Source organism: Mastomys coucha, unplaced genomic scaffold (genome assembly GCF_008632895.1).
Source record: "Mastomys coucha isolate ucsf_1 unplaced genomic scaffold, UCSF_Mcou_1 pScaffold4, whole genome shotgun sequence".
Taxonomy (NCBI): Eukaryota; Metazoa; Chordata; class Mammalia; order Rodentia; family Muridae; genus Mastomys; species Mastomys coucha.
In genome coordinates this window covers 55,812,284-55,824,161 of record NW_022196910.1, presented here as the reverse complement: position 1 = coordinate 55,824,161, position 11,878 = coordinate 55,812,284, and the positions used below count along the sequence as shown (strand labels likewise).

General features: G+C 46.7%; 1 protein-coding gene across 2 annotated transcripts in view; it reads left to right on the top strand.

The window, feature by feature from the left end:
- Erbb3 (erb-b2 receptor tyrosine kinase 3) overlaps positions 1 to 11,615 on the top strand; it is a 23,060-nt gene extending 11,445 nt beyond the window's left edge. For both annotated transcript variants that reach the window (XM_031349815.1, XM_031349816.1), the window contains exons 11-28: positions 108 to 198; positions 582 to 787; positions 960 to 1,092; positions 1,926 to 2,016; positions 2,205 to 2,359; positions 3,379 to 3,432; positions 4,907 to 5,042; positions 5,835 to 5,954; positions 6,081 to 6,179; positions 6,386 to 6,571; positions 6,741 to 6,896; positions 7,070 to 7,145; positions 7,256 to 7,402; positions 7,484 to 7,581; positions 7,679 to 7,867; positions 8,004 to 8,075; positions 8,958 to 9,198; positions 9,361 to 11,615. In XM_031349815.1, coding sequence (XP_031205675.1) covers positions 108 to 198; positions 582 to 787; positions 960 to 1,092; positions 1,926 to 2,016; positions 2,205 to 2,359; positions 3,379 to 3,432; positions 4,907 to 5,042; positions 5,835 to 5,954; positions 6,081 to 6,179; positions 6,386 to 6,571; positions 6,741 to 6,896; positions 7,070 to 7,145; positions 7,256 to 7,402; positions 7,484 to 7,581; positions 7,679 to 7,867; positions 8,004 to 8,075; positions 8,958 to 9,198; positions 9,361 to 9,887 — 2,777 coding nt within the window. In that variant the 3' untranslated portion in view covers positions 9,888 to 11,615. The remainder of the gene's footprint in view (positions 1 to 107; positions 199 to 581; positions 788 to 959; positions 1,093 to 1,925; positions 2,017 to 2,204; positions 2,360 to 3,378; positions 3,433 to 4,906; positions 5,043 to 5,834; positions 5,955 to 6,080; positions 6,180 to 6,385; positions 6,572 to 6,740; positions 6,897 to 7,069; positions 7,146 to 7,255; positions 7,403 to 7,483; positions 7,582 to 7,678; positions 7,868 to 8,003; positions 8,076 to 8,957; positions 9,199 to 9,360) is intronic.
- Positions 11,616 to 11,878: the final 263 nt, after the last annotated feature.

The window sequence follows — 11,878 nt, the reverse complement described above, 5'->3', positions numbered from 1 at the left end:
TGACGCAGCGAGGCGGGTTACTGAGAACCTGACGCGGCAAGGCGGGTTACTGAGAACCTGACGCAGCAGGGAGACTCTATGCTCATACACTTCTCTCCAACCCGCAGGCTATCTAAACATCCAGTCCTGGCCCCCTCACATGCACAACTTCAGTGTTTTTTCCAATCTGACAACCATCGGGGGCAGAAGCCTCTACAAGTGAGTAACAGGCATGGTGGTGGTAGCATCCCTAGACAGTGTGGTGAGCATCTTGTTATGATATCCAGGGTATTTCTCAAACAACAGGCCCTAAAAGTCTCCACTAGCATGGGGGGCTGGGGAGGAGGCACAAGTCAAGGTAATCCCAAATATGGTTAATTCCAACACAGACAGGAGGATCAAGAGTTCCAGACCTGCCTCAGAAATAGGCCAACACCTGTTTCAAAAACAAACAAACAAACAAAACCTGCCAGTAGAGGTGATTGACTCCCTGTCCACAGGTCTAACTTAACCTGCAGCAAATTTGTTGAGTGAAAGTAAACCCTCTGTATGTTTAATTTCCCCTTTGTGGTCTGTCTTCTAATTCTGACTCCTTATTCCAGCCGGGGCTTCTCCTTGTTGATCATGAAGAACTTGAATGTCACATCTCTGGGCTTCCGGTCCTTGAAGGAAATTAGTGCTGGGCGTGTCTACATAAGTGCCAATCAGCAGCTTTGTTACCACCACTCTCTGAACTGGACCAGACTGCTTCGGGGGCCTTCGGAAGAGAGACTTGACATCAAATACAACCGGCCTCTGGGAGAATGTGGTAAGAGGAAGGGCCTCCCGGGAGTAAGAACAAGGGTTGGGGAGGTGAGAGGATTCTGAAAGTAGGAATAGGTTTGAGGAGGGTGTGTGAGGGTGGAAGCAATAAGAAAGAAGCATTCAGAAGGCTTCCTGGGCATCCTCAGAGTCTTCCTAATGTGTCTGTTCTTTTCTAGTGGCAGAGGGCAAAGTGTGTGATCCACTGTGCTCCTCTGGGGGATGCTGGGGCCCAGGCCCCGGTCAGTGCTTGTCTTGTCGAAACTACAGCCGGGAAGGTGTCTGTGTGACTCACTGCAATGTTCTGCAAGGGTACAGTGGGGAGAAGACCAAGAGGGTGGGAAGAAGGCCCAGGGATGGATGGAGGAGTTCAGGTTATTTATTTAATGTACATGAGTACACTGTAGCTGTCTTCAGACACACCAGAAGAGGGCATCAGATCCCATTACAGATGGTTGTGAGCCACCATGTGGTTGCTGGGAATTGAACTCAGGACCTCCAGAAGAACACTCAGTGCTCTTAACCGCTGAGCCATCTCTCCAGCCCCATAGACTGTTTCTTTTTCCCTTTCCCTCCCTCTCCCTCTTTATTTCTCTCCCCTCTTCATCTCCTTCCTTTCCTCTTACCCCTCCCCCCAGCCTACTCACTCTGTAATCCTTTCGCCTTAACTTTTTAAATGCTGGGATTACAGCTATGAGCCACCGTGATTGGCTTGCTTAGGTCTTTTGTATGTGCATGTGCATTTGAGAGAGCAACAGAGAAACAGAGACAAACAGGATCTCAGGTTCCTGACCTAGAACTTTCTATGTATACCAGACAGGACTCAAACAGCTCTTCCTGCTTCTGCATCCTGAGTGCTAGGATTAAAAGCCACCACCACCAGCCTCTCTTGCTTTCTTGCTTGCTGGCTTGCCTGCTTGCTTTTGTTTTTAGACAGTACCTTACTCTGTAACCCAGGCAGGTCTTGAGCTCAGGGAGATCTTTCTTCCTTAGCCTCTAAAGTGCTGGGATTACAGATGTAAGCCACTGTCCCTAATTTTGTAGACAGCTTTCTGCTCATGTCTTGGTTGTCATGAAGTAGGTCTTCATTACAGGTTAAGGGGATGAAGGGCAAAAGTAATTCCTCCCTGTGTTCCCCACTACAGGGAACCCCGTGAGTTTGTTCATGAGGCTCAATGTTTCTCCTGCCATCCAGAATGCCTACCCATGGAGGGCACCAGCACATGCAATGGCTCGGTATAGTAGCAGCCCTGGGATCTCTCAGGGAGATGGGGAAATGACCAAATTTCTAGGTCAGTCCAGGGAAGTCAGACAGCCCTGTAGTTTATACATGGAGTATGCTGAGGGGATGGGCTAACCCTTACTGGGAGGACTGGAATTAACCCTGATATCTCATTCTCAAATATCCTCCTCCTTCTACTCAGGGCTCCGATTCATGTGCTCAATGTGCTCATTTTCATGATGGGCCCCACTGTGTGACCAGCTGCCCCCATGGAATCCTAGGTGCCAAAGGTCCAATCTACAAATATCCAGATGCTCAGAATGAGTGCCGGCCCTGCCACGAGAACTGCACCCAAGGGTCAGTGATGGGGTGAAAAAGAGGAGGGGCAAGGGAGAGGGTGGGAACAGCAAAAAGACAAGCCTGACTTCTTAAGACTCACTTCCAGCTATAAAGGGCGGGCAGAAGGGACATTCAGCATGGGAGTAGCCATACTCAGGAGAAGCTGGGATAGCATCCACTCAGGAGAAGAAGCTGGGATAGCATCCACTCAGGAGGAGAAGCTGGGATAGCATCCACTCAGGAGTTTCTTTCAGGAGAGGCTGACTAGTGAGCTGAACACAGAGGAAGGCTAGGGGTGGAGTCCCCTCTGTTTGGGGCTTCAGGATGAGGTGCCATGGTAGATTTATTTTAAAACAAGTTTTTATGTTTTTATTTTTTCATTTTTTTGGCTTTTAAATGAATTGGTTTAATTCAAAGTGGTACAGAAGACAGAGTACAATGAAGGTGGAACAGTGGGCTCTGGTGGGATTCCAAACTGGGTTCACTTTAAATTCACAGCTGAGGTCTCAACACTAGAGACAGCGAGCCATTGCATTATTCACTTTATTCATTTCTTTCTTTCTTTCTTTCTTTTTTTTTTTTTACAAAAGTTTATTACAATGTACAACAGGCTCCAGGATGACACTTCATTCTAACTATTAAGGTGGCAAAGCTGTTCTGGCAGGGAATCTAGATATTTAAATAGGAATGGATGAGGAGGGTCACCATCACCTCAGATGCAAGGGACAGCTTACTTTTTAAAACAAGCTTTTATATATGGGAGCTCTTGAGCTTGAGTCTTTATTGTCTTTAAAACTTTTTCTTCTAATTTTCTTTATTGTGAATGTGGGGACTTTGTGTGCATGCGTGCTATGGTGTGTATGTGGAGATCAAATGACAACTTGAGGAAGTTCGTTCTCTCCTTCCCTCACATGGTTCCCAGGGATCAAACTCAGGCACTCGGGCTTGGCAGCAAGTGTATTCACCTGTTAAGCCATCTTATTGGCCCAATCCTCTGTTGCCTACTTACTGTCTGAGAAGCTGATTTTCTTTTCTAGGTGTAAGGGACCAGAACTACAAGACTGTTTAGGCCAAACAGAGGTATTGATGAGGTAAGACTGGCTTGGAGATTGTGGGATTCAGGAATGTTTGGGAGAAAGGTCAGAGGAAGAGCGATGCTCTCCATTCTGCCTTTTAAATTTTTGTATGTATATGGTTGTTTTGCCTGCATTTATGTCTCTGCACTGCTTGCTTGTCTGGTCCCTTGGAGGCCAGAAGAGGGTGTGAGATATCTTGGAACTGGAGTTATGAATCTATGAACCTTCATGTAGGTGCTGGAAATTGGATACAGGTCCTCCACAAGAACAGCCAGTGCTCTTAAATGCTGAGGCTGAGCCTCTCTCTCCAGTGGCCTACTTGGTCTTCTTAAGTTTTATTTTTTTAGCCTGGTGGTGGTGGTGCACACCTTTGAACCCGATACTTGGGAGGCAGAGGCAGGCAGATCTCTGAGTTTGAGGAACAGCCAGGGCTACAAAGAGAAACCCCCGTCTAGAAAAAAACAACCACAAAAAATTATTTTTTACATTTTTGTTTATTTGTTCTTATAACATGGTATCTCTATATAGTCCTGCCTGGCATGAAACTTGCCGCGAATGCCAGTGTGTCTGATAACTCACAGACATCTTCCTGCCTCTGTGTCCCAAATACTGGGATTAAAGGCGTGTACCACAATACCTACTTTTTTTTTGGTTTTTCGAGACAGGGTTTCTCTGTGTAGCCCTGGCTGTCCTGGAACTCACTCTGTAGATCATGCTGGCCTCCAACTCAGAGATCCGCCTGCCTCTGCCTCCCGAGTGCTGGGATTAAAGGTGTGAGCCACCACTGCCCAGCTCCACTATACCTACCTTTAAAAAGTTATTTATTTTACTTTGTATGTATGAATAATGATGAATTTTGTATGTGCGCCGTGTGTGCCTGGTGCTCAGGGAGACTAGCAGAGGGCGCTGTATTCCCTTGGATCTAGAGTTAGGATGGTTTTGAGCTGCCATGTAGGTTCAGGGAACCAATCCTGGAGCCTCTTTGGGAACTCTGAACTGCTGAACCATATCTCCAACCCTTTCCTCCACTTTAAATAATATTTGTTATTTATTCTTTGGAAATGTTTCACAGGTATGTGCTACCTTTGGATCATACCAACCCACCATTATCTCCTTCCAGCTTATCCTTGTGCCCTCACCCTGCCCCTTCCTGATTTCCTGTCCTCCTTTTCATTGTTGTTATTAATAACACCCTGGGTCTGTTTAGTGTCACCTGTATGCATGTGGGTATGGGACTGTCCACTAGGGTCATTCTTCCCTCTTATATATACAGTCCACCATCACTGGACTCAAGAGTCCCTGCTTCTCACGTTCTCTTCCCAGGTTAACTTACACTGGCTTAAAAGGGGAAACCCCGTACATATCTAGGTTGACTCTTTCAGTGCTGTGAACATTAGTAGAGATGCATGCTAACTCAGATGTACACCGTGTAAGTGACATTGTGAAGCCACTGTAAACACAGGATGCTGGCCTTTTCTGTATCCCATAGCAAACCCCACTTGGTAATAGCGGTGACAGTAGGACTGGCCGTGATCTTCCTGATTCTGGGAGGCTCTTTTCTCTATTGGCGTGGACGCAGAATTCAGAATAAAAGGGCTATGAGACGCTACTTGGAGCGGGGTGAGGTGAGTATTTATCTAGCTTAACTTTGGGAGGCATCCTTTACAGTCTGCTCCCAGGGAAGAGCAATGAACTGTAGTTCTCTTTCTCTGGAAATATGGCCCCTCTCTTTGAGGGGATGGTGTAGAGCTAAGGATACAGCTCAGAATGTGTACCTAAAATGTACAAGGACCCAGATTCAGTCCTAGCAACACGCATGTACACATGCACATGTATATACACACCAGCCTAAGAAGTGGGAAGATGTTCTCATATTGCTTTTGCCATTTGCCCCAATGCTGATGAAACTGCTTTCCTTCTTTGTGGCTCAGTTTATGTATATTAGATACAGACAGCATTCGTCCTTCCAAGGTGATGGATATAGCACTCTGTGCAAGTGTTGAAAGCTTAGGCATTTTGGTCCATGGCAGTAATTCTGGCACTCACCAAGGCAGGAAAGATTGCCCTGAGTTCAAGACAAGTCTGATCTGCACAGCAAGCCCTCATCTTAGAGCAGAGAGGGATAGAAAACAAGAACCAACCTTGTATGAAAGGTCTTCGAAATGGGGTACCACCATATCTCCTCTGCTCCCTCCTCCTACTCAACGGGAAACCGACCCTCTTGCCCCTTCTCATCAGCACAACTTCTTCAATCCTACTGTTCCTGAAGGGTCTGTTGTTCCTCAGTGAAATTAGGTAGCTTTCCAAGACTAAGGTCCTTTCTTCTTACCCAGGCCTCTGAGCTCTGCTGCCCTTGGCAGCAGGTGGAACTAGGCTTGTGGGCTTTTCTGAACACCTCCTTCCTGTTCACTCCCCAGAGCATCGAACCTCTGGACCCAAGCGAGAAGGCAAACAAAGTCTTGGCTAGAATCTTCAAAGAGACAGAGCTGAGGAAACTTAAAGTGCTTGGCTCTGGTGTCTTTGGAACTGTACACAAGGTGAGAGAAGTCTGGAGAAGTGGGGACAAGATGCCAGGGAAAATGGGAAAAAGATTTTGGTAAAAAACTGCCTGAAAAGAGTGATTTTTTTTTTTTTTTAACCTCCCTCCACCTCAAACTTTCCAGGGGGTTTGGATTCCTGAGGGTGAATCCATCAAGATTCCAGTCTGCATCAAAGTCATTGAAGACAAAAGTGGGCGGCAAAGTTTTCAGGCTGTGACTGATGTAAGTTAAAGAAAGGAATTCTTTTATGCCACAAAGGAAAGGCAGTGTTGGTTCCGGGCATATAGGCATATGATCTTGTGTTGGCAAATAGTTTATTAGATCCATCTCAGGCATGAGTGTTAAGGGACCTTTGGATTGGGTGTGCTTTTGTGGAGTGTATGCGAATGAACCGCTACTTCCTGGCTAACACCTCTTATATTTTGCAGCACATGCTGGCCGTTGGCAGCCTGGACCATGCCCACATTGTACGGCTCCTGGGACTGTGCCCAGGGTCATCTCTGCAGCTTGTCACTCAGTACTTGCCTCTGGGCTCCCTCCTTGATCATGTGAGACAGCACCGTGAAACACTGGGACCACAGCTGCTGCTCAACTGGGGAGTACAAATTGCCAAGGTGAGGGGATTCAGGGGAGAATTGTGATAACAACAGCTTGGCTGGGTAAGGTCGGGGTCGAGGTAGGAGGATCAAGGGTTTGAGGACATGAGAGCTGTCCTCAGGGTGTGGGCAGCTGTTATTGCTCAGTGGCTGACTTTCCCAACCCTGAGATCACCTCCTCCTCTAGGGTATGTATTACCTGGAAGAACACAGCATGGTACACAGAGACCTCGCACTCCGGAATGTGATGCTCAAGTCACCAAGTCAGGTCCAGGTGGCAGATTTTGGTGTGGCCGACCTGCTGCCCCCAGATGATAAGCAGTTACTACACAGTGAGGCCAAGGTGAGGTGATGAGGGCCAGAGTGAATGAGCCATGGGAGATTCAAGAAGAGGAAGCTGAGAATGACAGAAAATTTAAGTTCAGGGGGGGAAAAAGTGTGATAGAGAACTTGGAGTTTTAAAATAAGGAAAACTGTGAAAATTAACGGGTAGCACCTTCATCTTTAATCTTTCAGACTCCAATTAAGTGGATGGCCCTTGAGAGTATCCACTTTGGGAAATACACTCACCAGAGTGATGTCTGGAGTTACGGTAAGCATGTCATCACCAGCTGAGGTCTCCCTTTTGTGTCTTCTCTTAGGAACTATATGCACTTGCAATCCTTGTATTCAAAATTAGTATTTAATTTCTTCCTGTATCAGGTGTAACAGTTTGGGAGTTGATGACCTTTGGGGCAGAGCCCTATGCAGGGCTACGACTGGCTGAAATACCAGATCTGCTAGAGAAGGGAGAGCGCTTAGCACAGCCCCAGATCTGCACCATTGATGTCTACATGGTGATGGTCAAGTGTGAGTTGTCCACTGACTCGAGCCTTCTCTAACCCACTCACTCGTTTCTCTTCTGGGTCAACCTCTTGCATCTCTCCCCAGGTTGGATGATTGATGAGAATATTCGCCCAACCTTTAAAGAGCTAGCCAATGAGTTTACCAGGATGGCCCGTGACCCTCCAAGGTATCTGGTCATCAAGGTGAGTAGGGGCGAGAGACTCTCAGAGCCATTTAGGGAAAAGACTTAGTGAGAACTAGAGAACTAGAAGCCACCTTAATGGATTTTTACTCCTGTAGAAAGCAAGTGGGCCTGGAATACCCCCCGCAGCAGAGCCCTCTGCTCTGAGCACCAAAGAGTTGCAGGAAGCAGAGCTGGAGCCAGAACTGGACCTAGACCTAGACTTGGAGGCAGAGGAGGAGGGCCTGGCAACCACAGTAGGTTCTGCCCTCAGCTTGCCTACAGGAACACTTACCCGACCACGTGGGGTAAGAGATCTTCTAACTGTACAAGATTCTGCTCTGTGGACCCCTATGAGCCCACTCAGTCACCACTTATCAGCCTCCACACTAAGAATAGATTTCTTCCTTCATTTTAACCCTTTCCTTTCCTTTCCCAACCTAGAGCCAGAGTCTTTTAAGTCCCTCATCTGGATACATGCCCATGAATCAGAGCAATCTCGGGGAGGCTTGTCTGGTAAGATGTTCTGGCAGAGGGTCTTACGGGCTTGGAAGAGTTTATAGAAATATGGAACTCTTGCCGGGCAGTGGTAGCACACTGGTAGCCTTTAATCCCAGCACTTGGGAGGCAGAGGCAGGTGGATTTCTGAGTTTGAGGCCAGCCTGGTCTACAGAGTGAGTTCCAGGACAGCCAGGGCTACACAGAAAACCCTGTCTCAGAAAAAAAAAGATTTATATATTTATTTTATGTTATGAGTACACTAACTGTACAGACGGTTGTGAGTCATCATGTGGTTGCTGGGAATTGAACTCAGTACCTCTCTGCTCATCCCAGCCCAAAGATTTATTTATTATAATGTGTAAGTACACTGTAGCTGTCTTTAGACATACTAGATGAGGGCATCAAATCTCATTACTGGTGGTTGTGAACCACCATGTGGTTGCTGGGATTTGAACTTAGGACCTCTGGAAGAGCAGTCAGTGCTCTTAACTGCTGAGCCATCTCTCCAGCCCCTCCTCTTGCTCCTTATCCTCTCTTTCTCCATTCCCCTCCCTGCTCCCTCTCCTCTACTCCTTTACTCTCTCTCTGCCTTTCTCTGCCTTTACTCTCCCAACTCCCCTTCCCATGCCCTGAATAAACTCCATTCTATAGAATGGAAAAAATAGAAAAAAAAGAAAAGAAAAAGAAATATGGAGATGTTTGAAATCTTAAAGGTTTAATCAGCATCCTGCAGCAGAGAAGGCTCTCTCTCAGCAGCTGTCCTCCCTCTGTGTCTGTGCATTTATACACTGTATAATCCTTGTATTGCTTCCTGTGACTTTTCCTCTGTAGGATTTTGCGGTTTGGGGGGGTCGTGAACAGTTCTCCCGTCCCATCCCTCTGCACCTGATTCCACAGGGGCGTCTAGCATCAGAGTCATCAGAGGGCCATGTGACGGGCTCTGAGGCTGAACTCCAAGAAAGAGTATCCGTGTGTAGGAGCCGAAGCCGGAGCCGGAGCCGGAGCCCACGGCCACGTGGGGACAGTGCCTACCATTCTCAGCGACACAGCCTGCTTACTCCTGTCACCCCGCTCTCCCCGCCAGGGTTAGAGGAAGAGGATGGCAATGGTTACGTCATGCCAGATACGCACCTCAGAGGTACCTGGATCTTCCAGCGTGTCCCTCAAATCCTCTAATCTTTTTTCTCCGAGCTCCCCTTAGTTCTTTTATCTTCTCTGCTTACTCGCTCACTCCCATTCCTCTGGTTATTTTCATGAAGTTCTATACGTACTAGTACTAATGAGTTTCTCTCAACCATAGGTACATCCTCTTCCCGGGAAGGCACCCTTTCGTCAGTAGGTCTCAGTTCTGTGCTGGGTACCGAAGAGGAAGATGAGGATGAGGAGTATGAATACATGAACCGGAAGAGGAGGGGTAGCCCAGCTCGGCGCCCCAGGCCTGGTTCCCTTGAAGAGCTGGGTTATGAATACATGGATGTAGGTTCAGACCTCAGTGCTTCTCTGGGCAGTACACAGAGTTGTCCGCTCCATCCCATGTCCATCGTGCCCTCTGCTGGCACAAGTACAGATGAGGACTATGAATACATGAACCGCAGGCGTGGTGCAGGTGGTGCCGGAGGGGATTATGCAACGATGGGGGCCTGCCCAGCTGCTGAACAAGGGTATGAGGAGATGAGAGCTTTCCAGGGGCCTGGACATCAAGCCCCCCATGTTCGTTATGCCCGCCTCAAAACTCTGCGTAGTTTAGAAGCCACCGACTCTGCCTTTGACAACCCAGATTACTGGCATAGCAGGCTTTTCCCCAAGACTAATGCCCAGAGAACTTAACCTCTGTTCCTTGAGACTCTTTCAGAACATTTATTTGATGGCAGCTAGTGCCTCTTTGAGGGTACCCCTCCATCACCCCTCTCTCTGAGGTCCCACCTCCATTTCTCCAACAATGCTGTCCAGCTCTTGGAGACTTGTCAACATATCCTCACAAACTTGTTGTGGTACATAGCCAGTGCTGCACTCTCTTTTCTTCCCAACCCCATTCCTCAGCTTCCTCAGGGAGATTCCCTGGAGATATGAAGGATTACTCTCTAGACCCCTGCGCTCAGGCTCTTACTCATTGGGACTAGACTCTTAAACTTTGCCTTTCTTCCCCATCAGACTCTATAAAGAAGGAGAGATGAAATAGAAAAGTAAAACTTTTGTTTATGAGACTTTTAATGCCGGGGAAGATTGAGACACTTAAAGCTTTGAGGAGTAGATACCAATAACTATGCTGACCATGTACTGTGAGCTAGGCATCTTCATGCTGAACTCTGCCTACATTGTCTCAATTATAATCTTACCAGTTTTATGAGGTAGAACTGATCCTGTTTCACCAATACGAAGTCCTTCTGAGTGTTCCAAGATAGCCAGCAGGTCCCGGAATCTTTGAATAGTACTGAATCCTGTAGTTTGTTTGTTTTTTTAAAATACTTTAGTTGGTGTACAAAACTGAATTCTGTGTTTAGTGGCTTTTCCATCGTAACTAAGAACTTATCGTTCTTTTCAGTTTGAGGTGCCACAGCAGAGGTTGTACTGATTTTTCTATTTTTCTAATTTAATGGATCTGTTATTAGACATTTCCATATGATACCCACCCCCCCACCCCCCGTGGGAAGTCAAGAACTTCCACCTTTTCTCAATCAGTCAAATAACCAGGCGGGTAATTAAGTGACTAAAGAGCAAATAGGTTATTCAGTGTGGGTGCACTAGGCAGAGAGATGACTCATCTACCAAGTAGAACAGGAAAGGGCAGCTGTGATTTCAGAATGTATACTATGTAAACTGTAGGGATTATTTATTTCAGGAACTTGTCATTCAGCATTTTTAGATTGTAGTTGATCACAGGGCACTAAAACTGTGGACAGCAAAACCTCAGAGAATGGGGGATTGAGCCCTGAAACCTCAGAGAATGGGGGATTGAGCCCTGAAGAAAGAAGCCACAGGTGCAGGATTCAAAATCTTTTCAATTCCCATGCCTGTGCTTTTACTATAAAGTGGTATGTGTGTGTGTGTGTGTGTCTGTGTGTGTGTGTGTGTGTGTGTGTAAAACTGGGTCTGGTGACTGGCCTGGAACTGTGTAGCCCAGGATGGCCTTGGATTCTACACACAGCAATCCTGTCTTCCCCTCTCAAAGGCTGTGGCTATAATGTGAGCTACCAGACTCTGTTTATGCACTGAATCAAACAAATGCCACCAGCCATGTTTTCCTCCAGCACCCAGGCCTCTCATCTCAGGAAGGAGTGGAGACAACACAGAAGGACATTAACTAGACATTTTTGTGTAAGCTGCAGGCCATACACGTTGCAGATATATATTCCTTATAAGCCAATTTGCAAAGGTTCCAAGACCATTTTAGGAGCTGTTCTCAACCAGTAATGAGAAACTTCTGGTGGGATAGAAAGAGGATCCATCTTCAGACCTCAAGTTTTCCTGGATGGAAACTTGGGGGAAATGTCTTCTTGTACCATTAAAGTTTTTTGTTTTGTTTTTATACATGTCTAAATAAAAATGTCAACTTTTTTTGTTGTTTTTGTGGATTCCTTTCAAGTGAAAAGTCCATGAGGCCATCCCTTTCTTTGCTTCTTAACAATGGGTGGCTTTCTCTGCTTCTGACATTCTGTCACAAGTAATGTAACCAAGCTTTGTTGTATTTTTAAGATTTTAATTATGTGTATATGAGAGTGGGAGTTTGGGAATGATGATATGCACGTGAGTGCAATGCCCACAGAACCAACACAGTGCTAGAGTTACAGGTGATTGTAATGTGCTTGGCATAGCTGCTG